The following is a 27,579-nucleotide window of genomic DNA, read 5'->3' as shown; positions in this document are numbered from 1 at the left end:
GAACTGGATAACCAGCCATCAAACAAAAATTTCGGAGAGGAGGGTTTGCAGAAAATATTGCCTCTTAGATGCATGTGCACAGCTGCTCTGATATTCTGTTCACACTGAACACAACATCACCTTCTGTTTTCAAAAGTAGCTATCATACCCAAGCTGTGAAAAAATTAGAAGGATTGTTGGTCGCAGAGAATCAATATTTCAGGCCTGTTTGGAAAGGATCATAAGATACTGCTAAGATATGGGAGTGGAGTAGTTCTGTGTAAAAATGAACTTCAGAATTTCTCTTGAACAGCTGATGTCTTAGAAACAACTGCAGCAACAATCAGCTGACTAGTTCATGCCATGAGAAGGGCAAGTACTGTAACTTCTCAGAGGCTGAGCTGTCTGTGGATAGTGAACTGATTATGGTTTCTGCTACCATCAATACTTTCCAAGACAACCTCTTGGAGCAAAAGAAGACATAATATTGCCACCCTGCTAAAAGGTGGTGGAAAATATGAACACATTAGCAGGACAACAACATCTGCAAAAAGGTAGTTACCAACATTTGTGCAGTAGCCAAGATATTTAAAGCAAACAAGCGATGGTGAAAGTGTAGCTTGTTGCTCCCACGAGCTGTCCTGTGTTTCAAAATCTCTTGTCCACTTTAATCACAAAATATGTAATTTATGTGACTTTAAGCACTATCTTAAATAAAAGAAACTTAGCAGTAGCAGACTTATTTATTGTAACACACCTCTCCTCTAACAAGTGGCGCAATGTATTATTTGTTACTGACATGCAAACTTAAACTATGCCACCACTGCCTCCCCCTTTAAGTATAAACACACACATTAGACAAGATGCACAGTTCTGCAGAAATATTGTGGATGGAAAACACGTGCAGAAAGGCACAAATTCTTACATCAGGAATCCAAACCGCATGGATGGAATGAAATGACATTCTCAGTTCTTTTCCTTTTGGCAATTAAGCCATGTTGTTGACCATGATGAGCTTTAATTTGGTAACTAGTCAGTAAAACCTAAGCTTTTGTTTGAATGCAAAGTTCTTCTTTTCAGGGTTGTTTAGTGCTGGTTTTCTTGAATTATTGGAGGGAGAGAGAGAGATCTAGTTTGACTTCAGGGTTTTTTTGGAGGTCTGATTGCAACTGCTCTTAGTTCTATGGCAATGCAGCATCTTAAAAGAAATCAAAAGGTGTTTCTGGGCAGTTTAAGTTTTCAACCCAACAGCACCTGCTACCACTTAGTCACTCAAAAATATTGCATACATCATCTCTAGAAGTTACGTGTGTTTGTGTAACTTAATTGCAAACGCCACACTGTTCCACTTCCAGCAGAGTGAACTCGATGCCTGGCATGGAACACTGTGTATGGCCAAGGATCAGTAATGACATCAGGAAAACTGTGGATGTGCGAGGCATGTCAGAGTCACAAACTACAGCAAAAACAAAGAACTTTGCAACAGATTTATTCATTCGTGGCAGCAATTTTCTCCTTGTCACCCTCCTACTTTTCTCAATTTTTGGTTGAAAGAAAGGGAACTGTTTACTATTCCAATTGTGCATAGAGCACATACAAAGGTATGCTGGGAGAGTGAAGTGTGAAAGACCACCAATACTCTTTACAGCACCTGTGAGACCCACACCCACATAGGTAAGGAACGACCAGGGGTGAAATCCAGAGATCAGGCAGATTTGGCCAATACGCGATCCAGAGAAACCTCTATTATTTGAAGGACACTGGCAGGGAGTATTTCGTTCGGTTAATCAAATGCTGGATATCGTAGATAAGCCAAGCATCGGGACCTTGCAATCTTGCTAGATAATCCTAAATTTGGATCGTCGAATGCCGGATAATTGAGTTTCCTTTGTATGTTACACAGACTTTTAAACTCTTCAATTCATAACTTTTAGAATTGTTAATTCTGTGTAAGCAGTTTTGCATACACCTAATGTACGTGTACTTTTACTCCTAACGCATGTGATTTCGAGGGTGGGAGAAAGAGTTAGGTAAGGAAAAGAGACTACTTTGGTACTGCTTTAAGAGCAGAATGAACTGATGAGCCAAGGGTCAGGCTGTGACACCACATGACCAGCAGCCATGAGGAGTTCCAACATCAGCATACTGGACTCAGGATGTGTCCATAAGTTGCCCTTCAACTGCAAGTTATCAGTTTTTCTGTTAAGTAATCTGTTTGAGATTTTCAAGTAAACTGAACCCATGCTACTTATCATTCTAATACTGTGTTAAGGAACAACACAAAAATATGATATTGCCCATTTTTTATGCTAAAGCTGCATCACTCTGTTTCACAGGTTTTTCTGAGCAGCATCAGTGAAACTGTTTATCAGTCTGGTTTGAGTGATAATCAGGCATCTGTGAAATACTTAATCGAATGGTTTATCATCTTAATGCTACAGAAGTGCCCTGAATTCATTGATTCTTTCTGGCAATGCTTCAGTTATGTAAGTAACCACAGAATTAATCAAATCTACTCATAACTTTTATTTTCTTATGCCATTCTCGAAATCTATTTGGATATACTTAGCCGCACGAAGAAATGCCACTTCTACAGGAATTTACATTTTTCAGTTATTGATTTATTCTCCTGTACTGTTTCAGTTTGCTAATGACAATTCTATAATGGATCTATTGTACTTCAACTAAATACGATGCAAACTTGTGCAATATCCTCTTATTTTCTTCTGAAGTTGTGAAATAAAGTGTAAAATCTAATTCTCTCAAACTCTGGAAAGACACATCTTTCCAGGTCTAAAACTTGTCAGAGTTGCTCAGGAAAGGTCACTTATACATGTGTGATAAAGGTCCATGAGATATTATTATTTGGAAACTTAGATTCTAAAATGGACAGGACTGTGCACAGTTTTACATTTGATTTGTATTTCTACAGTGTGGGTTAAGCAGAGAGGAGTATAACTTTAGCTTCATCTGAATTTTGAGTGTGGTGTAGAGTTTCCTGGAAATCTGTTACATCCGTTTAAATAAGACTGTGAATATTTAATGCCTTAGAAATAAGGGTAGAAGGGAGAAAAACAAAAGAGATATGCTAAGCAGTGAGGCGACCTATGGTACAGCACGACGGAGAGAAACAAGTTCTTGTGGAAGCACAACCATCCAGAAGGTTAGAGAGTATTCAGGCTTCTTTGTTTGTGTGTGTGTTTGAGCGAGACCATTTGCAGAGAAAAAAGCCCAGAGACACAGATGTGCAGCTTGGCGGTCTCCAAGATAGTTGCCACAGATCAAACCAAGTTCTGAGTCATTTATGTTCAGCAAGAAAGAAAGCTCAGAAACAGGCTCTGAGAAGGTGTTTAAGAAACCTATATTAAGAAACAAGTAAACTTTTCCAACAGTTTGTTTAAGATCCTCGGGAAGGTACTTTTAACTGAAGAATTAGCAGACAGTAGATGCAGAACATTGCCAACAAGAAACCAATTATGTCCATGTCAACTGAAAAAGGAACTCTTAAAATAGAGATAAGGTGATTCTTCACTGAGCTATCAGTATCCATAAGGTTGTAGTTAGGATGAAAGAATTCAATCTTTGTTTCTAATATTTATATCAGATGGTTTCAAGTGGTTCAGAAATAATGTAATACCATGTAGTATTTTTCCTCGTAAGTGAAATATACTTTATATTCTTTTGTTGAAGTACACTGGCAGCCTCTTGTGAAAATGTTCAGTGACTGAGCAACACAGTAAAAAAAATAGCAAAAATAAAACTTGTCTATCAAACCATATTTCCCTTTGCGATCTGATATGTCTAGTATTGCTGTCCGCTGAGATTGCAGCATACCAACAGTAGTAACAGCATTTATTTACACAGCATCTTAAATATTGACAAGTAGTGGTTCTTTACAGCAAATTTTTTAAACCAAAATTGATGCCATAATGACATATGACAATGAGCAGAGTCAAAGAAATAGCCTTTCTGCAGAGGAGAAAGGCATTGCCAGATTGAGAGATTTAGGGAGTCATAATCATACAGATGTTCGACAGCACAGAAAGAGGTCATTTGACCCATCGAGTCTGCACCAGTCAAAAACAACCAGCTAGTGTCTGCGTGGGTTTCCTCCGGGTGCTCCGGTTTCCTCCCACCGTCCAAAGATGTGCAGGTCAGGTGAATTGGCCATGCTAAATTGCCCGTAGTGTTAGGTAAGGGGTAAATGTAGGGGTATGGGTGGGTTGCGCTTCAGCGGGTCGGTGTGGACTTGTTGGGCCGAAGGGCCTGTTTCCACACTAATGTAATCTAATCTAATCTAATCAAACTGTTCTAATTAACTATTCTAATTCCATTTTCCAGCACTTGGTGCAGAACCTTGTATGCCTTGTCTTCGCAAGTGCACATCTTAAATGTTATCAGGGCATCTACCTCTACCTCCCTTAAAGGCGGTGAATTCCAGATTCCCACCACCCACTGGGTGAAAAAAATACTAACCTTCCCTTAGAGCAGCACAGCAATTAGCATTGCTGCCTCACAGCGTCAGGGAGCCGGGTTCAATTCAGTCTTTGGTGACTGTGTGGAGTCCCCATTTCCCACCCCGAACCCACCTCACCACAACCTTCATGGGAATCCACCGGCTGCTCTTGTTCCCTCTCACAGTCCAAACATGTCCAAGTTGTGGATTGCCCATGCTAAATTGCCACATAATGTCCTGGATATACAAGTAAGGTGGATTTGTCTCGGGAAATGTGGGGCTACAGGGAGAGGGTGGATTGTTGCATGCTCCTTGGAGAGTTGGTACAGACTCTGGGCTGAATGGCTTCTATCTATACTGTAGGGAATTTATGATTCTATGATCCTCTCTAAACCTCCTGCCCCTTAGCTTAAATCTGTGCCCACAGTCATAGAATCTTCCACATAGAGGTTTCTTCCTGTCTACCATGTCTATGCTGAAAATGTGTTGCTGGAAAAGCGCAGCAAGTCAGGCAGCATCCAAGGAGCAGGAGAATCGACGTTTCGGGCATGAGCCCTTCTTCAGGAATGAGGAAAGTGTGCCAAGCAGGCTAAGATAAAAGGTAGAGAGGAGAGACTTGGGGGAGGGGCGTTGGAAATGCGATAGGTGGAGGGAGGTTAAGGTGAGGGTGATAGGCCAGAGTGGGGGTGGGGGGCTGAGGAAGGAGATGTGGCTGTGGTAGCGAGTCTGTTTGAGAACGTGGCTGACGAGCTTCTGGGCAGAGGAGATGACTTGGGGTGTGCAGTGAGAGAGGGACTCACTGAAATCCTTGTAGAGGGAGGAAGAGAGCTTCTTCAAGGAAGGCATCCTTGTAAGAGGATTCGCAGTAGGCTAAAATCTTCTAGGAGAAAGTGAGGACTGCAGATGCTGGAGATGGTTATGCCCCTCATAATTTTACATGTAATTTTATAAAAGTAAGTTAAGTGTTCATGTCCACCATGAGGTCTTCAGAACATGAGAATTCGTGAGGTTTGTAGACTGGAGAAGGTTACAAACTATGGAGGGAATCTTTTATAATTGGTGGTTCTGAAAATTCTCATGCTGATTAGCATAATGTTGCAATTCATTGAGTTATTGCAAGTGAGTATTTCTTCCGCTGTTTAATATTCTATCCCCTCTCATTCTTAATAGTTTTATGAATGGAAGCAATTTGTCTTCATCTACTCTATCCACCTCTTGATGATTTTGAAAACCTCTATCAGATGTTTTCTTCAACTTCTCCATCAAGGGAACAATCCCAGCCTCTAGTCTATTCTCATAATTGAAGTGTCTCCTCCCTGGAATAATTCTTGTAAGTCTCAATGAAAGATCTGAGTGGTTCAGGAAGGCAGCTCACCATTACCACCTAAAGAACAATAAATACTGGCCCACACAACGACACCCACATCCCATGAATGAATTTTAAAAGGGGTCCAGTTTTTGACACCTCACCTGAGACTAAGGAAGACTTGAGAGATTATGGCCAGTACTCCGGACATTTCCACTCCCTTTTTCTTCAATATTCCAGAATGCATTTCATTCAATCCCAATGTTTTAACTTTGAGCTTTGAAGGTGTGCAGTTCCCTTCAGCTGCAGCCATTTTTGCTTTACTGAGGGGCAAAATTTATTAGTTAATATTGTAATTGTAGATAAATTGACAAACTATTTCCTATTCAGCTTTATAGCTCAACATTGTTATAAGACCTTAAATAGTTGATTTGCTGCCTTTATCATCAAAATGTTATGATCTGTGCTGATGTGAAGGGAAGAGGGGTGTATGAGAGGCTAATGTCAGAAGAAGCAATCTTCCATGCGTTGTGGTGCTGAAGAGGTTACAGTGAGGTAAGGCCAATGCAGGGCCTAAATTAAAAGTTGAGCATTTAAAATTTGAGGTCTTGGATAACTGTAGCCAATACAAATAAGCAAGAGCAAGATAAACAGATAACTAGTATTGTTGTTGGAAAGGATATAGAAAATGGAGCTGAGCGTGAACTGAAGATTGAGATAGCAGGCCAACCAGCTTGACCAATCAAATTGTAGAAGTAGAATAGACGAATACGCAAGTGAGGGTTTCAATTGCATAAGTCACAACAGATGCAGAGGCTGTTACTATGCGGAAATAAATGATAGTGTTTGAGAGGATAAGGGATTTGAAACTCAGTTATACCATTGAGTTTTACAAAAAATTGTCTTGTGGGCTGAACAATGGATTTATTAGCCAGAGTGAAATAGAGTGAGAGAAGCAGATCAGCTGTTCTGTGCCATTATATAGCACAACTAGCAAGTAATTGCCATCTTTATTATCTGTGCTCTAAATCCTTAAATCCAAGCTTTTGCCCAGAAATTGGCCTCGTGTATGCTCTAGTCTTCATTACTGTTGATCATTGCCACAGATGTTGCAATATCACAGAATTAATTGCTGTAATATCATATGCCCTAAAAACAAAATTATAGAATAAGATGAGTAATGGTAAATTGAGGGTTGCATAAAAGGAAGGACAGCTTTATTATTTTGTTTCTAATTAGTACAGACTCATTGTATACAGGATTGTTTTGCAAGTGGAGCTTTAAAAGGATTCTCTAGAGTTATAATTACGCCTTAAAGTAAAAATCCTTCTGTAGTTAATTGAAACTCAATACAATATTCCTAATTTGTGTGACTATTTCAGCAAAGCAAGTGAATTAGCACTCTTTCCTGTTTAAATTAGCAGCTGTTAAATGCAGCATGTTATGACTTCAAAAGGTGTGAATTTGCTCCAGTGGAATCTGGAAGGTTTAGCTTCTGCTCATTCTTCATAGCAAAATAATGGAAGATAACGTTATATTTCAGGCTTGAACTAACATTTTTTGAGCATTGTTCTAATTCATTCCGATTATAAGTCATTTTGATGTTTTACAGTAAAGCCACCCTATATTTGCCGAACGGACTTGAGCTCCTAATTTGGCTTGTTGCTCAGTGGTTAAGGGAATGTGGAGCTGGGTTATGCAGACCAGAAGGGTCCCCGATAGTTCGGAGTTAGCTAATCGCAAGGTACTGTTAAGCAGTCTACAATTGATTTCGGTGAACTGGTTTATGAATGGGCGAAACATTAGTCTTAGTTGTCGTTCCTGATGACTCTTCAACGACTAATATTATGTCAATTTGTTTTGAGGCTCGACTTGGCTCTGGCACCTTCCACAATCAAAAAGAAACTATGCCCTCACTTCCTAACCTCAAACATTTTGCACGATGTACCAGTGGTGCTGTTGCAAGCAAAGTAACATCACTCGAAGAAATCAATACCATTAGGAAAGAGAATGACTTGGCAGCAAATGGTGAATTACACTGTCCCTTGCTAGTCTGGAAATCTGTTGTTTGGAAGCACAGGTGGAAATTTTTTTTAGCAGGCGTGGCAACTCTGGTATTATTCTAGTACAGTACTTTGGAAATGTAAAATAATTTTCATGACTGCTTTATAAAGTTTTATCACTTTTATGCCTTACATTAATATTTATATCTACAATGTTTTCCAGTTCACATGTTTGTAGGTAGGCATCCCAACATTGTTGTGTCATCCAAAAATTCCAAAATCTAACAATGATTTGGTTGCAAACATGACAAATTGGAAAGATTCTAGTCCATCTTTAAAATAGAGGTTTTGATTCATTTTGTTACATTGATTCAAGTAAATTGCTCAAATTCCCCTGTTTCGTTTTTGTTCATTTTTCTGCAGAATCCAGAAAATACAAAAACCAGTATCTGCACATTTTTGGCTGTGTTAGTTCACATTAAAGTAATCCTGAAGAAGATTTCGAAAAAGGTAAGCATTTTTACTTTCAGACCTAAATTGGTTAAATATTTAGGAATGTGAGGGATGGTTGGAATCTGTGCTAAAGTTCTGTGCTCAGTCCGTTAATTGTGTTTAATGAACAAACCTGATGGAGCTTCATTGTCCTGTTGGCCAAGATTCACATTGATGGCAAAAAATAAAACAAGAGATGGCTCTCATGAAGCTTTTACCATTTATGTATTCAAAGTAATAAATCCCAAAGAGAAATTATCAAACCCCATTTATTTGGCCACAAATGAATTTACAACCACCTGTAGGAATGTTGTTGTAATTCTGGAGTCAACATTCAAATACAAATCTCAGATCTAAAGGCGGTCAGCTGAGTATGAGCATGTCTAATTGACTTGCAATAGCGTTAGAAATAAGGGTAGGAGAAGCTTTCGGCATCCTTCAAAAAGACCATAGTTGATTGTCTACCTCTTATCAACTCCACTAAACCCTACATTTGTGCACTAGCATCATATCTCCAGTACGATGCATGTATTTGTGCTCAGTTTGCCTTTTTTGACCTCTGATGACTTTTATGTTATGGAGCACAGTGTAGAGACAAAGCATTTCTGTATCAGAAGTGAGTAGCAGAAGTACCATGTGCAGTTTTGGTCTCTCTACTATAGGAAGGAATTATTAAATTGGAGAGGATGCAGAGAAGATTTGCCAGGAGTGGAGTTTTAAGTTATAAGAAGAGGCTGGATAGCCGGGACTTTTTTCATTGGAATGTAAGAGATTGAGGGATGACCTTACAGAGGTTTATAAAATCATGAGGGGCATAGTTAAGGTGAATAGGAAAAAAGTATTTTCCCGAGGGGGAGTTCAAAACAAGGGGGCATATTTTTAAGGTTTGACGAGAAAGATTTAAAAGAGACCTGAGGGGCAGCTTTTTCTCTCACGGTGGTTTGTATGTGGTATGAACTGCCAGAGGAAGTGATAGTTGTGTGTACAGTTTTAAAAGAAGTTTGGACAGGTACATAAATAGGTGAAGTTTAGAAGGATAAAGGCCAAATGCAGGCAAGTGGGACTGTTTAGTTTGGGAAACTTGGTCGGCTTGGACGAGTTGGACCAAAGGGCCTGTTTCCATGCTATATGACTCTGTCTATATTTATACGTATATTTATGTGTTGCACATATATATTTAATATGTAATGCTGAGTTTGGAGTCTTGATTCTAAAATCCTAATCCTGGCAAAATAAGGCTCACTCTTCCTTGGGGGGAAACCTCATTTGCAGTTTTTTTAAAACAAAAAAATTCTGTCCTGGCCTCCTTTTAAATAGGCACATTATTCTAAGATGGATAATTTTCTGTCCTATGCACTAAGCTGTGAAAGCTGTGTTGAAGATGTATTGTGAACAGTGATATTTAATATGTATTGAATGAAAATGAGGACTTTGATAGGGTAGACTGAGTCATTCCTCTTTTAATTTTACAATGTGCATTTTTTACTTGTTTACTTTCATATTTTTTCAAATATTTAAATTTAGAACTGCAGTAAATGAGATATAACCAGATTAAAATTGCAAAACTAGTGCATGATTTAAAATCACTATCTCGAGGTAATTTATTTCACGCAGTTTCTAATTAGCAATATGTCGGTCCAAATTTTATTGACCTTTTTTTTAAATTGTCTCGCGAACTAGGACCAACATTTGAAGAAAGCGTTGGGTGTGGTATTGCCATGGTGTCTAAACCACAACTTCAGTGTGCGACTGTATGCCCTCCTTGCCTTACAGCACATTTGGGAGGCATGTTTACAGTCAAAGGTAGAAGACAAGGAGCTGCAATATTTGGCACCAATTATTGAGTCTTGTCTAGAACAAGCTGGAAACAAGCAAACCGCAGGGTTGGTATGAGACAAGCTTATATTTTTCTTTTAATAAAGTTAATTATCATTTGTTTAAAAAGGCCTGAGAACTTATCCGTTGTTGCACTTTTAGGAAGAATATTCTGTAAAATTGTACATCTGTGCAAATGTTCAGCAATTGTTTAAAAATACTTAGGGACACTAAAACTTGCTAAGACATTTTAATATTTTGTCATCATCCTCTTACTGTTTACTTCACTCGACATGTGTGGCCCAAGTCAAGCAACTTGCTTACATGTCTCTACCACAGCTATTGCAATGCTGTAATCTCAGGTAAATCTCTTGCCCTTCAGGTTAACTTCATAGACTATGGGTAAGTAAGAGAAAGTGAGTCCCAACTTTCATTTGCACTCCTTATGTCTTTTGATGTAGGAATAGAGGAAGTACCGCACACAAGCCTTTGGGTGGCTGAGGATATTTGAATAATTGACATGGGGATTCTGATTTACATTTAATGTGAGAAAGGAGAATGCCTCCATATTTTGTACCAGTATCAAGCACAACCCAAAGATTGGCGCTATGAATATTTATTATGTTTGGGAGCAGATGGTTGTGCATCAGATTATAGAAAGGTCCTTCATTTTATAACTATTTCTTGCTTTCATGATTGTATTTAACAAAAAAAATTCTAATTTTCAATTGACAATTTTAGTTTGTGGGTCCGTTGAAAGATTGGACAGTTTTATTTGTTTGAACTTCGTTCTTTTTTGTGATAAATGCTGCAATGTTTTATTTTCTCTTCCCTCAAGGAATGCTGGAAAGAACTGGCAGAGAATTCAGGACCATTTCTTTTTTAGAAAATTTCAACCATTAGAAGACTACAGTTTAGAGGTATAGAAGAGGTGCTGAAGATATTCCTGATTTCTTTAATAGCTGTGTTTTGGTAAAGTGTTTTATTGAATCTGTTTTTAGTCAAGATGCAAAGCTCCAGGGTCAAATTCAACCTCAGTCAAATGCAACATAGAGGCTTCAACTTTTCTCCAACAATGTATAGTGACTTCAGTTTAAGACCGGCAGGCCTACTCAACATTGGAATCTCATTGTTCATGTATATCTAATAGATATTGAGTTATGTTGTTCAAATGTAGTTAATGAGTTTGTTCCAGCTAGTAGATCAAGAGTGATTTGTCCATTTCTGTTTAGTTGCTAGTGGATGTGGCTCAGTTGGTAATCCTTTTGCCTCAGTCAGAGAAATTAGAGTTGCGTGTAACACGGTTAACATAGAAGTACTGAGTTACAGCATCTGAGGAACAGGAGAATCAACATTTCAGGAATGATGAAGGGCTTATGCCCGAAACGTCGATGCTCCTGCTTCTCGGATGCTGCCTGACCTGCTGTGTCTTTCCAGCACCACACTCTCGACAGTGATCATCAGCATCTGCTGTCCTTACTTTCTCCTAGTTGACTTCAGTTTACGTAAAGACTGGGTAAACTTAATCAGCGCTACTGCTGTGGAGGATGAATTCCTCATGTATGCACAAAATAGCTTTTTGGAACAGTACATTGAAGAACCAACTGGGTATTGGGTTAATTTAGATTTATATACTGAAGAACGACTTTCTGAATGACAGAGGGCTTCTTAATGAATGCTGTAAAGGAACCTTTGGTAAATAGTGACCATAATTAGGTCGAATTTTGCATCAAGTTTGAATTCAATGGAGTTAATTTGGAAACTGGGATCTTCTATCTAAACCTTTTGAAACTATGAAGTATTTCGAGGTATTACATGCTTTGCAACAAATATATGTTCCTGTAAAACCCCCCAAAGAATGAGAAAAGTAAAATAACCATGGCTAATAAAAGAAGTTAATGGTTACATTAGATCAAAGGAAGTAACTTTTCAAGATGCCAGAAAAAGTGGTAAGCCTGAGGATTGGAAGCACTTATAGAATCCAGCAAAGAATGATCACAAAACTGAAATGAACACAATGAAAATGAAAAAATGAACACAAACTAGCGAGAAATAAGCATAAATCAGACTGGAAATGCATCTTTTTGTATGTGAGAAGAAAAAGATCAGCTTGTTAGAATGTGAGCTCATTACATGAGAAATTAGCGTGGAGAACAGGGAAGTAGAAGAGAAACGAAACTATTACTTTGTGAGCATCTTGATGGAAGAAGATGTTGAAAATTTCACAGAAATACTAGACTACTGAGAAATTTAAAGCAATTAGCATTTCTCATGAGGTAAACTTGAAAAGTTAACTGGATCGAAGCATGATGAACCTTTAGACCAAATGAGCTTCATCCCAGAGTGTTGCATGTGGTGGCTATAGGAATAGTGCATTGCTGGTTTTCTTTCAAAATTCTGTCGATCCTTCAAAGAATGCAGTCTGGTAGGAAGCAAATATAATACCACTATTTAAGGAGGGAAAATGGAGAGTTAGAGTTTGTTTGATGTCAGTAGGAGGAAAAATGTTGTAATCTATTCCAAAGAGTGTAATTATGTAACACTTTGGGCGGCACTGTGGCAAAGTGGTTAGCACTGCTGCCTCACAGCGCCAGAGACCCGGGTTCATTTTCCCCCTCAAGCGACAGACTGTGTGGAGTTTGCACGTTCTCCCCGTGTCTGCGTGGGTTTCCTCCGGGTGCTCCGGTTTCCTCCCACAGTCCAAAGAAGTGCAGGTCAGGTGAATTGGCCATGCTAAATTGCCCATAGTGTTAGGTAAGGGGTAAATGTTGGGGTATGGGTGGGTTGAGCTTCGGCGGGTCGGTGTGGACTTGTTGGGCCGAAGGGCCTGTTTCCACACTGTAATGTCAAAATCTGTAAAAAATGGGAAATTAGAGAGAATGTCTTGGAAGAGAAGTCATGTTTGGCAAATCTGCTGGAAGTTTTTGAGAATGTTGCTTATAACATTGATTTAAGAAGAAGCAAATACATGATGTATTTGGATTTTTCAGAAGTTTTTTTGATAAGCTTCCTCATGGGTTGATAGGCAAAGTTGGTGTGCATGGGTTTGGAGGTAATTTACTAATCAGGGTTGAGAATTGATTAACAGAAGAAGGCAGTGCAGGAATAAACAAACCATTCTGAAGGTGGCAGGCTATTATCAGTGGCTTGCTGCAACCACTAGTGGTAAAGCTATAGTTGTTCACAATCTAAATAAATAATTTGGATGTGGAGTCAAATTGTAATTTCTTATGTGCTGATGAGACAAAACTAAATGGGAATGTAAGTTGTTAGGAAGATACAAAGAGGCTTTAAATGGCCTTTGTTATGACTCTGACCAAATGAGTGTACTGGTTGAATAAGGCCTTGATAAGACCATACCTGGAGGAGAAAGTGAGGACTGCAGATGCTGGAGATCGGAGTCGAGACTGTGGTGCTGGAAATGCACAGCAGGTCAGGCAGCATCTGAGGAGCAGGAGAATTGACGATTCGGGCATAAACCCTTCATCAGGCATGAAGGGCTTAAGCCTGAAACATCGATTCTCCTGCTCCTCAGGTGTTACCTGACCTGCTATGTTTTTCCAGAAGACCACAGCTGGAGTGTTGTATGCAGTTTTGATCTCCTTAACTGAGAAGGGATGTTCTGGCTGTGGAAGGAGTGCAACAAAGGTTTACCAAACTAATTTCTGGGAATCATGTATGAAGTGAGACTGGATTGGTTTGGAGTATATTTACTGGAGTTTAGAAGAATGAGATGTGATCTCTCAAAAGTCAATACAATTCTAACAGGACCAGACAGAGTAAATACTGGAAGGATGTTCTAGCTGACCAGGGAGTCCAGACCAGGGGGTTGCAGTCTAAAGATAGTTAATTAAGGACTGAGCTGAGGAGAAATTTCTTCACCCAGAGTGTGTTGAGTCTGTGGACTTGTCTGCCACAGAAAACGGTTGAGGCCAAAGCATTGAATGTTTTCAAGATGAAGTTCGGCATAGTTCTTCAGGCTAAAGTGGTGAATGGGTGTGAAGAGAAAGCAGGAACAAGGTATGGAGTTGGATGCTCAGTGGTGATTGTATCGAATGATGGAGCAGGGTCAAAGGAATGAATGGTCTACTCCTGCTCCTACTTTCTATGGAATCAAAACCCCTACTCGATGAGACGTTCCAAAAGTGTAAATGTCCAAATGAATCACCAAGATGGTTGAATTTATTTTTAATGTTATCAGGACAAAGGAGAAACTCCCACCAGGTTTCATCAAAAAATGCAAAAATTTAATTATTTGGACCTAGTCTTTAACAAGAGGCAAAACAGGTTTTTAACTACTACTAGGCAAATTTATCCCCCTTTAAATCCAAACTCATAAGCAGATAGGACGTACAATTCTGAAGAGTTATTATAGGTGGAAAACCAAGCAGAAGGAACAGTTTATGAATGAAGAATCCAGACCACAAGATTGGAATAAGCTGACTTTCCCAGTTCTTTTGGTTTCTGCAAACAAGTTCATGCTGCTGTCAGCTATAGAGTAATGGAGGATGCTCAGTTTGGGCAGCTGGTGACTTACACCCAGGTCTTTTTTGTATTGAGCTGGCAATTCAGTTTTCAGAGTTTTTGATAATTGTTTTTTCACTTCGAGAGAGAGAGCGCACTGTTTCCTTGCCAACTTCTTCATAATTGGAAGTGGTTTTCCTTTCCAGGAGAGAGAGAGATCTCTCTTTGCTGCAGAATTCTTGAAAGTCTCTCTCCAAGTTTACTATTCCCTGATTTGTGGTCAAATAAACTTACCAGTCCAAAGGCCATTGCAAGGCAACCTGTAATGCATTGTGCCTTCCACCCATTTGTACATTAAAACAGATTTATCTTATCTCTCTGTTAACAGCTCTGCTGTTCCAAAGGTAATTCGAACTTTTGTAAACAATAAGTAAAGCACAACACAGTTATATTGTTGGTCTTTGAATTTCAAACAGCCCCATGATCAACTCTCTGCATTGCCCAAAACTTCAATTTCCTATTTTATTTCCAAAAAAATATTTGTGGGTGTCACAATATAGACAGGTCAAGGAAATGGACAAGAATATGGCAAATTGAATATAATGTGAAGAAGTGTGAAGTTACCACTTTAGTATAAAAACATAGAATGTTAATTAAATGTTGTGGTTTGGTGGAGTGTTGGTGGCTAGAGAGACATGGGTGACCTTGCTTGTGAGTCACAAAATAGCTACCATACAAACCCAGTAATCAGTAAGGAAAGCAAATATTATAGAGGTAAAGATATCTTTCTGTAATTGTATAAAGCTTTAGTAAGACTGATTCTTGGGAATATTGTGTATGGTTTTGTTCTTATCTATGGGAGGATATGCTTGCCAAAGAAGGAGTGAAGCAGAGGTTTACCAGACTGCTGTATGGGATGGGGGTGGCACTATGAGAAGAGGTCGAGGAAACTATTATAGAACATAGGACAGTACAGGCCCTTCGGCCCTCGAATTTGTGCCGACCTTTTATCCGACTCTAAGATCAAACTAACCTACATACCCTCTATTTTACTATCATCCATGTCCCCATCCAAGAATCGCTTAAATGTCCCTAATGTATCTGACTCTGCTTACTACTGTTGGCACCGCATGTACCCATCACTCTGTGTAAAGAACCTACCTCTGACATCTCCCCTAAACTTTCCTCCAATCACCCTAAGGTTATGCCCATCATAATAGCCATATCCGGGCTGGAAAAATGTCTCTGGCTATCCACTCTATCTATGCCTTTCATCATCATGTACATCACCTCTCATTCTTTTTCACTCCAACGCTAAAAGCCTTAGCTCCCTCAACTTTTCTTGATAAGACATGCCCCCCAGTCCAGGGAGCATCTTGGTAAATCTCATTTGCACCCTCTCTAAAGCTGCCGCATCCTTCCAATAATGAGGCAACCAGAACTGAACACAATATTCCAAGTGTGGTCAAATAAGGGTTTTATAGAGTTGGGGCAGAACCTCACGGCTCTTAAACTCAATCCCCCTGCTAATGAACGCCAACACACCATGTGCCTTCTTAACAGCCCTATCAACTTGGGTGGCAACTTTGTGGGATCTATAGACGTAGACCCTAAGATCCCTCTCTTCCTCATCACTGCCAAGAATCCTGCCTTTAACCCTATAATCTGCATTCAAAATCGACCTTCCAAAATGAATCGCTTCACACTTTTCCAGGTTGAATTCCATCTGCCACTTCTCAGCCCAGCTCTGCATCCTGTCAATGTCCCATTGCAACCTACAACAGCCCTTCACACTATCCGCAACTCCACCAACCTTCATGTCATTGACAAACTTACTAATCCATCCTTCCACTTCCTCGTCCACATCATTTACAAAAATCACAAATAGCTGAGGTTCCTTTCTCTCAAGTTTTGAGATAGTGGAAAGTGATATCATTGAAATTTCCAAACTTCTTGTTGGATGTGTCAAAGTGGTTGTAAATTGAATGTAACTCTTGGCTGGTGAGGTGAAAATTTAGGATATAATCTCAGAATGAGGAATAGGCCATTTAAAACTGAGAAATGATGAGGGGTGACCTTATACAGGTTTGTAAAATCATGAGGGGCATGGATGGGTTGAATAGCTAAGGTCCTTTCCTCAGGGTGAGGGAGTCCAAAACGAGAGGGCATAGGTTTAAGGTGAGAGGGGAAAGATTTAAAAGGGATCTCATGGGCAACGTTTTCATGGAGAGGGTGATGCGTGTATGAATGAGCTGACAGAGGAAGTGATGGAGACTGGTATAATTACAACATTTAAAAGGCATTTGGATGGGTATATGAACAGGAAGGGTTGAGAGGCATGTGGGCCAAATGCTGGCAAATGGGACTACATTAATGTAGCATAGCTGGTTGGCATGGATGAGTTGGACCGAAGGGTCTATTTCCATGCTGTACATCTCTAAGACTTTATATGGAAGAAATGTTTCGCCCAGAAGATGGCAAACCTGTGGAATTTCCTGCCCCAAAGAGTTGTGGAATCTCAGTCATTGAGCACATTAAAGACAGAAATCAGTAGATTTCTGGAGACTAGTGACTTTGTAATATGGAGGTAGTGTTGGAAAGTGGCATTGAGGTGTATTTCAGTCATGATCTAATTGAATCAACGGACCACTCCTGTGCTCTTAAGGATCCAATTTTAAGTCCAATTCTTAGACCTAAATAATCCAATCTTGGACTTGAATCAAGGCTGACATTCTAATAGGATACTGAGGACCAAAAGTGCCATCTTTCAGATGACATATTAAACCAATGAGCTGTCTGCTCACTAAGATAGGTATAATAGATCTGAAGGCTATTTTTGAAGAAAAACAGGAGGGTTCTCTCTAATATCCTGGCCAATATTTAGCCCTCAATCAACATGACAAAAACAGACTATGTGGGATCTTTAATTACATCAGCTTCACTTCCAAATACCCCCTCCTCCCACCTGTGCATGCCTCCTTGCTTTCTTCTTTTGTCTGTGAAATGCAATCATACCCTGTGAGAGTTTGGAAGTTCACCATGAATGCATCAGTGCTTGACTTGGCTTTGTCCATGTTTGGAATTACTGATGCTGCAGGATCATACTAAATAAAGTCTTAGTCCACTGCTGGAAAGCCTAGCAAATGTTTGCCATCCAAACGAAAGAAATTTGTTACTTATTTTCAGTTCTACATAAATGATCTGGGAAATTGGACTTGCAACAGAGATCAGCCATGATCTAATTGAATGGTACAACAATCCAAAAAGTCATATAGCTTACCTGTTCTATTTCTCACTTTCATACAAACATGAATGCTTGAGTATCTTTGGAAATTTATCATTCCAATTATGCAAACAGTAAAACATTGACTGCAGCATTTGATCATTGTAAAGAATCAGCAATAACTAATTGAAGTCTGGCAGTGGTATTGGTTGAGGCCATGGATTTCAGTGTTGGAGGAAAATAGGCATAGTATTTATTAAACTGACAATTAATCAAGATAAAGTACAAATGATTTAAAAATGTTCTATGTTCTATGTGTTCTATGTTCTATGTACAAGTGATTTAAAAATAAGAGTACTGATTTTAAAAAAAATTCTGTCCCTTTACTTTGTTATTTTAAAAGAACTTGAGATGACAACCCTGGTCTCTAAGCTCCTCTTGTTCTTCTCCTGCTCCATCTTATAGGCGATATTTTACATCTTTCCAAGGTTATCAGATGTTATAGAAGATGAATGGATTCCTGCCTGGAAGTTCAGCCGAATTATGAATCTCATGTCCTCCAGTTCTTCAGTTAATGTATTTAACTCGAGGAATCAGCTTTGTGATGTGAAGTTAACAGACTGGATTCAACAAGATAAAGGTACAATTTATTTTGCATCCTCTAAATTTTACAATGGATCTATATGTTTATAATCTGAATATTAAAGTATATATGTGTATAACTGTGTCCAGTGGCAAGCCTACACTTTTTGCATCCACAGTCTGTAAGGAGGTTTTTACACTATGCTACAACTGTTACAAAGGGAATCTGAGTCTTGTGTGGCTAGTTTTACCCTGAAGGTAAACTAGTTGGATTCACCAAAGTTAAAAAATAAGATTCCTATTTACACATCTTAAACACCAATTAATTTATTTTTCAGTTCATAACATAATGCACTTGTTGGCAGTTGATACCACTAGCCCAAATCTCAGACATTTTAGAAACCAATAGGTAATATATTACCATGCATTGGTATTTTTGTATCAACGCACAACACTGTCCCTCTTTAATAATTACTACTAATAATAACAATTAATTAATTACTTAGAGTCATAGAGATGTACAGCACGGAAACAGATCATTGTCCAATTTGTCCATGCCGACCAGATATCCCAACCCAATCTAGTCCTACCTGCCAGCACCCGGCCCATATCCCTCCAAACCCTTCCTATTCATATACCCATCTAGATGCCTTTTAAATGGTGCAATTGTACTAGACTCCACCACTTCCTCTGGTAGCCCAGTCCACACACACACACCATTCTCTGTGAAAAAGGTGCCCTTTAGGTCTCTTCTTTATCCTTCACCTCTCACCTTAAACTTATGCCCTCTAGTTCCGGACTCCCACAACCTGCCTATTTATCCTATTTGTGCCCCTCATGATTTTATAAATCTCTATAAGGTTACCCCTCAGCCAGGGAAAACAGCCCCAGCCTATTCAACCCCTCCCTATAGTTCAAATCCTCCAACCCTGGCAACATCCTTGTAAGTCTTTTCTGACACCTTCCAAGTTTCACAACATCCTTCCGATAGGAAGGAGACCAGAATTGCACGCAATATTCCAACAGTGGTCTAACCAATGTCCTATACAGCTTCAACATGAACTCCCAACTCCTGTACTCAATATTCTGACCAATAAAGGAAAACATACCAAACACCTTCTTCACTATCCTATCTACCTGAGACTCCACCTTCAAGGAGCTATGAACCTGCACTCCAAGGTCTCTTTGTTCAGTAACACTCCCAAGGACCTTACCATTAAGTGTATAAGTCCTGCTAAGATTTATTTTCTCAAAATGCAGTACGTCACATTTGTCTAAATTAAACTCCATCTGCCACTCCTCAGCCCATTTGGCCCATCTGATCGAGATCCTGTTATAATCCGAGGTAACCTTCTTCACTGTCCACTACACCTCCAATTTTGGTGTCATCTGTAGTCTTACTAACTATACCTCCTATAGAACATAGAAAAGTACAGCACAGAACAGGCCCTTAGTCCTGTTGTGCTGAGACTTAATCCTAATGTAAAATATAGTAACAACCTACACACCCCTCAACTCACTGCTATCCATGTGCATGTCCAGCAATCGCTTAAATGTCCCCATCACCTCAGCTGGCAACGCATTCCATGCATTCACAACTCTCTGCGTAAAGAACCAACCTCTGACATCTCCTTTATACCCCCCTTCTTAATATCTTCAAACGATGACCCCTCGTACCAGTCAATCCTGCCCTGGTTATTGACTCTATTTATTCCTCTCATTATTTTGTAGACCTCGATCAGGTCTCCTCTCTTCCTCCTCTCCAGAGAGAAAGGTCTGAGCTTATTCAACCTTTCTTCAGAAGGCAAGCCCTCCAGTCCAGGCAGCATCCTAGTAAACCTTCTTTGCACCCTCTCCAAAGCCTCCACATCTTTCCTATAGTAGGGCAACCAGAACTGGACAGAATATTCCAAGTGTGGTCTCACCAGGGATTTGTAGAGCTGCAGCAAAACCTCGCGGCTCTTAAACTTGATACCCCTGTTAATGAAAGCCAAAACACCATATGCTTTCTTAACAACCCTATCCACTTGGGTGGCAACTTGGAGGGATCTATGCACTTGCATACCCAGATCCCTCTGTTCCTTCACACTGCCAAGAATTCTGTCTTTAATCCTATATTCAGCATTCAAGTTCAACCTTCCAAAATGCATCACTTGGCATTTATCCAGGTTGAACTCCATCTGCCTTTTGTCAGCCCAGCTCTGCATCCTGTCTGTCGCGCTGCAGCCTGCTGTAGCCCTCTATACTATCGATGGCACCTCCAACCTTTGTGTCATCTGCAAATTTACTAACCCACCCCTCAACCTCCTCATCCAAGTCATTTATAAAAACTACAAAGAGCAGAGGCCCAAGAACAGAGCCCTGCGGGACCCCACTCAACACTGTCTTCCAGGCAGAATACTTTCCATCTACAACCACTCTCTGCCTTCTGTCAGCCAGCCAATTCTGAATCCAGATAGCCAAATCTCCCTGTATCCCATACTTCCTGACTTTATGAATGAGCCTACCATGGGGAACCCTATCAAATGCCTTGCTGAAATCCATATACACCACATCCACTGCTCGACCGTCGTCGACCTGTCTTGACACCTCCTCAAAGAACTCAATACAATGTGTGAGGCATGACCTGCCCTCACAAAGCCTTGGAGCCTGCCTTTAATCACACTATGCTTTGCCAAATAGTCATAAATCCTATCCCTCAGAATTCTTTCCACAACTTTGCTGACCACAGACATGAGACTGACTGGTCTGTAATTGAAAAGTGGAACAACATTTGCCTCCTTCCAATCCTCCGGTAGACTCCCGTGGAGAGTGAGGAGGCAAATATCCTCGCCAGCGGCTTAGCAATCTTCTTTCTTACTTCCTGGAGCAGCCGAGGATAAATCTGGTCTGGTCCTGGGAACTTATCAATCTTAATGTTTTCCAAAATTTCTCACTCATCATCTTCATCAATCTTGATCTGGTCAAGGCTGTATCACAGCTCCTTTAAGTTTTCATTTGTGGGCGGCATGGTGGCACAGTGGTTAGCACTGCTGCCTCACAGCGCCAGAGACCCGGGTTCAATTCCCGCCTCAGGCGACTGACTGTGTGGAGTTTGCACATTCTCCCCGTGTTTGCGTGGGTTTCCTCCGGGTGCTCCGGTTTCCTCCCACAGTCCAAAGATGTGCAGGTCAGGTGAATTGGCCATGCTAATATTGCCCGTAGTGTTAGGTTAGGGGTATGGGTGGGTTGCGCTTCGGTGGGTCGGTGTGGACTTGTTGGGCCAAAGGGCCTGTTTCCACACTGTAAGTAATCTAATCTAATTTACAAGTTCCCTTTCCTTGGTGAAAACTGAAGCAAAAAACTCATTTAGGGCTTCCCCTATCTGCTCAGACTCCATGCACAAGTTCCCTCCGCTATCCCTGATTGGCCCTACCTTCTCATTGATCATTCTCTTTTCTGTTCTCTATGTTCCCATCCAACTTGTTTATGTAAATGATGAAAAGTCGTGGACCAGCACTGATCCTTGTGGCACTCCACTGGTCACAGGCCTCCAATCTGAAAAACAACCCACGCTCTGTCTTCTACCTTGCAGCCAGTTCTGTATCCACTTGGCTCGTTCACCCTGTATTCCATGAGCTCTAACTTGCTAACCAGTCTCCCATGGGGAACCTGGTCGAACGCCTTACTGAAATTCATATAGATCATGTCTATTGTTCTGCCCTCATAAATCCTCTTTGTTACTTCTTCAAAAAAACTCAATCATGTTTGTGAGACATGATTTCCCACACACAAAGCCATGTTGACTATCCCTTCGTTATGCAAATTGCCAAAGAACGTACTTACAGCTGTATAGGTAGTAACCATCGTTAATGTACAGATAGATTTCATTGCTAATGGTTTACCAGTAAGCTAACCCCAGTGTTATGAAGTCACTGAGAGCCATACAGGATACTGATGTTGGAGATGACAGAGGATTGCTTAACTCACAGGAAATAGAGTCAACTTAAGAGCCAGTTTCACTTTGGTAAACTGTAACTATTGGAGTACCTTAAGGGTCAGTGCTGCGGCCTCCGTAAGAGCATAAGATATAGGAGCAGAATTAGGCCATTTGGCACATTGGATCTGCTGCACCATTCAATCATGCGTATTACGTTTCTCAAGCCCATTCTCCTGCCTTCTCCCGGTACCCCTTGATTCCTTTACCAATCAGGAACCTATCTATGTCTGTAATAAATACAGCTGAAAATGTGTTGCTGGAAAAGCGCAGCAGGTCAGGCAGCATCCAAGGAGCAGGAGAAACAACGTTTCAGACATGAGCCCTTCTTCAGGAACCTTCAGGCCCTTCTTCGGGCCTGAAGATTCACATTTTCAGCTCTGGTCTCCAGCATCTGCAGTCCTCACTTTCTCCTGTAATAAATACACTCATGCCTCCACACATTCTGTGATAATGAGTTCCACAGATCAGATCAGCCACAATTTGGCTGAATGGCAGAGCTGGCTACAGGTGCCAGTGCTTAGTCCAGCTCTGTTCCAGTGTTCAACATACAATCACTTGGCCATGCAAATCACCCTTCCAGTCAATATCAGGTACTGCTATCTTGCACCCTGATTATTAAGATAGGATATTCCGGACGATAGGGCCCAGGCAGCTGCAGGTATCACCAACGGTGATGGGGAATGAAGTTAGAGTTTAAGTCAGGAGGGATAGCTGTGATAGGTGAGTAGAATTTGATGTGAGTGGAGACATCTTAAATTCAGCATAAAAATCAGTAATAAGTACAGATGATGGAGATGGTTGGCTCATCAAGCTATTTCTGGATCTTATTCAAAATGACACTCCAGAGATCAAAGGAATACATTATACAATTATATTCAGATCCTTAGAAAGTTGATTGTCAGTGACCTTGGGCTTTAAAATGAATTTTAACTCGCTTTTACTCTCTCTAAGTGAACACCTGTCACTAAATAATCTGATCCTTAGGGCAAAAAAGACTACATATGTTGGCCTTGCTATTGCGCTATAAAATTTAAATAACCTGCCAATATCTCTGGATTTTAGTAATCCTGTCACGAACTACTGGGTTAACTTCAGAAGTGATTGTACTGGGGAATACCCGTGTCAAGAAAAATATAAAAGTTAGATCATCATCAGAGCCCATTGTACTCCATCTGCCCAGTCCCAGTGGCTTACCTTGGACTGCATTTGTGGCCAGATGCTCCCTTTTTTTGGAAAACATTGGCATTTGTAAGCTGTGTGTGGCTTTGAATGCATGATAGTTTAATTGAATTATCACCTGAATGTTCAAAAGACCTGCATTGATCAGCATTGCAGCAGATGTTAAACATCCAATCTGATTATTTTCATTTACCAGAAGAGTAAAAGGGCAATTGGAAATCTTATACGATGCACATAGCTTTGAAATTGAGATGTGTCACAAAATAGTCAATATTCCAAATGATTAATTCATCCCAGGTGCTCATAAGCAAAGATATTATGCATTGAATTACTTCAGATTTTTTCCTGAGATCATATAAATGCAAATCTGAATACATTCTATTTATTTCCCATTGTTAAGAGATCCATTGAGAGTTTTGTGAAACCCCAACAATAATTCTGACACAATTTACTCAATGCACATCCTTTAAATTGGGACGTTTTCATATCCATTTGTAGTTCTTATAATTCTGCTTATTTTGATATTTTTATTCACTTTTTGATATTTATTTAGTTTAGGTTTGAACAGCAGAATGAATTTCATAGCTCCGAGAAGTTTTACATTGTTGATAACATATCTACAATCAAGTTCCAATGTTAATTTTACACTTGGAGCAGCATTCAGTTTTGCATTAAAAATAACATTGCCGCCTAATTGGATATTGAGGCATTCAGGTGCTTTTTGACGCCTCTTTATCTGTGTAATAGAAAGTGTACAGGGCTTAAAGGTAAAATTGATGAAGGGACGCAATAATTTGCTACAGTACTATAGCACAATGGATTTGTTAGGCATTAGTATTCCAGAGAATAGCACAGAAATGTGAGCTTGAATCCCAGCAGACTAATTGGGGAATTTAAATGCAAATAATTAAATTAAAATTTGATTTTTAATAAAGGTAACCTTGAAAATAAAAGATTGTTGGAGTGTCAACTGATTTCCCAATGTCATTCTTACCCTCTCTGTCTATATGTGACTCCAGATCCACAGCAATGTGTTTGGCTTTTACCTGTTCTCTGAAATTACCTATACAATGGACAAGGGCAAACTGTATTGTATACAATGTGTATTTTTTCCCCAATTCAAGTTACAAAATTCTTAGAAGGACAAAGTAAATGCACCATGTCTCCGCTGACTGAAAATCCTAGAGCCAAGGGATGCAGTCTCAGAATAAGGGAATGCCATTTAGGACTGAAATTAGGAGGAATTTCTTCAGAGGGTGATGAATCTTTGGAATTCTCTGCCCTGGGGTACTGTGGCAGCTCAGTCATTGAATATGTTCGAGGCTGAAGTTGATAGATTTTTACAGAACAAAAATATAGAGTTGGGGAAGGAAAATGATAGAATCATAGAACCCACACAATATGGAAGCAGATGATTTGGCCCAGTGAGTCCACACTGACCCTCTGAAGAGCAATCTACCGCCACTCCTACTCCATCCCTGTAACCCTGCATTTCCCAAGGCTAATCCATTTGTCTAGTGCTATGAGGCAGAAGTGCTAACCACTGAGCCACCGTACCACCCTTCTTTTGATGTTAAAGTTGATTTGTAGATGTGAAATTAGATTAGCAAATTTCTATTATGTTAAAGTAGATGAATCAGCTGTGATCTAATTGAATGTTGTAGTAGACTTGAAGGTCTGAATATCTACTCCGCCTATTTCTCATGTTATAATGAGGTACAGACTTTCAAAACAAATGATTATAGCGAGTGAGAGATATGGGGAAATGATTGCAGGGACAGGGAAAGGCACTGACAAAATTCTTGCTGCTCCCATGAGTTATTGGAGCCTTCTTGATCCCTCAGGAATCACTCTCAAAGCTAAAATAGTGGATGGTAATTGAAGTCCCCTTTTGCCTCCTAATTGCAATCATTTTTTCTTGCACTTTTCCTGAAGCCATGAGTGTTGCTAAACTTGCATGATGACTGTTCTGAGCCTGATTGTTAATTTGAACACTGAGGATTGGAGAGGTGAAACTGTGGCTAAGCCCTTCCTAATTCTCACCAGAGGTTCGCATGCATTTTCCAGCCAGAATATCATTGGGGCAGGTTTTTTTTTTTGGCAGAACTTTATTTCAAATTCTTGTGTAAACATCCAGAAGGATGGAGGAGGTAATGATTATAGGGTTCTCAAATTCACAAGCTCAGAATTAGTATAGTGCTGAAGGAGACTGTTCAACCCCTCATGCCTCTACTGTCCTTTAAATGAGTATCGTTACCTCATTTTAATGTCTTGCTTTTATCCAAATAACCTTGTATACCATATTTATCCAAATAATTGTCTAATGCCCTCTTGAATGCCTCAATTGGACCTGCCTCCTCTGCATTTCCAGACTCTGTGCATTTGATAACCATACTACTTGCTGAGTGAAAAAAAAATTCTCATGTCACCCTTGCTTTTCCTTATCACTTTTAGTATTTGCCCTCTCATTGTTTAGGTTAGATGAGATTCCATACAATTGGAAATAAGCCCAACAGGTCCATACTGACCCTCCAAAGAAGAACCCCCCCCCCCCCCCCCAGACTCGTTCCCCTCTATGAGCAGTTTAGCATGGCCAATTCACCTGACCTGCACATCTTTGGACTGTGGGAGAAACCAGAAAACCCGGAGGAAACCCATGCAGACGCGGGGAAAATGTGCAAACGCCATACAGACAGCTGTCCGAGGCAGGAATCTAACCTGGGTGTCTGGTGCTGTGAGGCTGCAGTGCCAACCACTGAGCCACTGTGCTGCCTGTTCTTGTTCCTTTTTATTAATGAGAACAGCTTTTCCCGATCTACTGTATTCAACCCATTCATGATTTTGCAGGTGTCTATCAAATCTCCTTTCAGCTACCTTTTCTCCATGGAAAACAATCCTAATTTCTACAATCTATCCTGATAACTGATGTTCCTCATTCATGAACCATTCTTGTAAATCGCTTATGTACTTCCTCCAATGCATTCACACCTTTCCTATAATGCAGTGTCCAGAACTGTACTCCCACTATAGTCTAATGAGTTAATATGAATCTTTTGCTTTTTGGCTTCTCCAATGCCCTGAAGTGTTAAAGGTTCTGTAGTTTCACTTAGACTTGATACGTTTGACTGTTACTGGTTTAATTTAAATAAACTTTCTGCGCTGTTTTGATTCAATCATTTCCATTCTTTAAAATTTAAATACATACCCAAGTTTAGCTTTGATTTCTTTGAAATTTGGCTTAATTTCTCCAATAATGTCTTAAATATCTAGCAATGTACAGAACTATTTTGCAAGCTGTAATTTGACTTTCTCTCATCATCCACTGGGCTTTACTAATGCATGTTTAGTTTTCAGTCCAGCAAATATAATCTGAATGAGCTTTAATTCAAAATGCTAAATGTGGAATAAGACATACTTTGATAATCCTCAAGCAATACAAGAATCAAATAATGTGAAATGCAAATCAACGTCCTTACAGTAAAAAGAGATCAGTTCTCAAACGAGAAACATGGTGATAGAACTTTAGGACTGCAGCAGTTATTATGACAAGACAGTTCTGCCAATTAATATGTTTGTTTAGGAGACACATTTCAGTTCTAGCAGTATTCCCTGAAGCCAAATAATAAAAACAGAACTGTAAGTTGAAACAAAGCTTGAAAATACTATTGATTTCTAGGTTCTTCAGTTATATGGACTTTTTCAATTGAATTTGTCATTTTACTGATCAAAAGTCCAATTTTTTAATTCACTCATGAGATGTGGGCATCATTGGCGGGCTAGTATATATTGCTTGTCCCTTATCGCCATGAAAAGGTGGTGATGAGCTACATCGTTGAACAGGGAAGGAATTGAAGCATTGAAAGAATGGCAGAATATTTCCAAGTCAAGATCCAAGGTTTGGAGGAAAATTTGCAAGTGTTGGTATTCCCTTGTATCTGCTGCCCTTGTTCTAGATGGAATTGTTCATTGGTTTGAAAGGTGCTGTATAAGGATCTTTCACAAATTTCTGCCATGCATCTTACACTGCTGCTACTGGCAATTGGTGGTGAGTGACTGAATGGTTCTTTGTGGCCGTGATGCCCATCAAGCAGACTACTTTGT

General features: G+C 39.9%; 1 protein-coding gene across 5 annotated transcripts in view; it reads left to right on the top strand.

The window, feature by feature from the left end:
* The window catches only part of tarbp1 (TAR (HIV-1) RNA binding protein 1), a 177,987-nt gene that overhangs the window by 105,882 nt on the left and 44,526 nt on the right, over window positions 1-27,579 (top strand). The window contains exons 22-26 of one of the 5 annotated variants that reach the window (XM_043695407.2): window positions 2,316-2,465; window positions 8,168-8,254; window positions 9,917-10,119; window positions 10,890-10,971; window positions 18,204-18,378. In XM_043695407.2, coding sequence (XP_043551342.2) covers window positions 2,316-2,465; window positions 8,168-8,254; window positions 9,917-10,119; window positions 10,890-10,971; window positions 18,204-18,378 — 697 coding nt within the window. Of the gene's footprint in view, window positions 1-2,315; window positions 2,466-8,167; window positions 8,255-9,916; window positions 10,124-10,889; window positions 10,983-18,203; window positions 18,379-27,579 lie in introns of those variants that run through there. The other 4 variants (XM_043695409.2, XM_043695408.2, XM_043695410.2 and 1 more) reach the window with 4 other exon arrangements.

This window comes from Chiloscyllium plagiosum, unplaced genomic scaffold, assembly GCF_037043375.1.
Source record: "Chiloscyllium plagiosum isolate Xiang-an unplaced genomic scaffold, Cpla_swu_hap1 HiC_scaffold_10, whole genome shotgun sequence".
Taxonomy (NCBI): Eukaryota; Metazoa; Chordata; class Chondrichthyes; order Orectolobiformes; family Hemiscylliidae; genus Chiloscyllium; species Chiloscyllium plagiosum.
The sequence above is the reverse complement of the archived record's forward strand: the minus strand, read 5'-3'. Positions and strand labels throughout refer to the sequence as shown.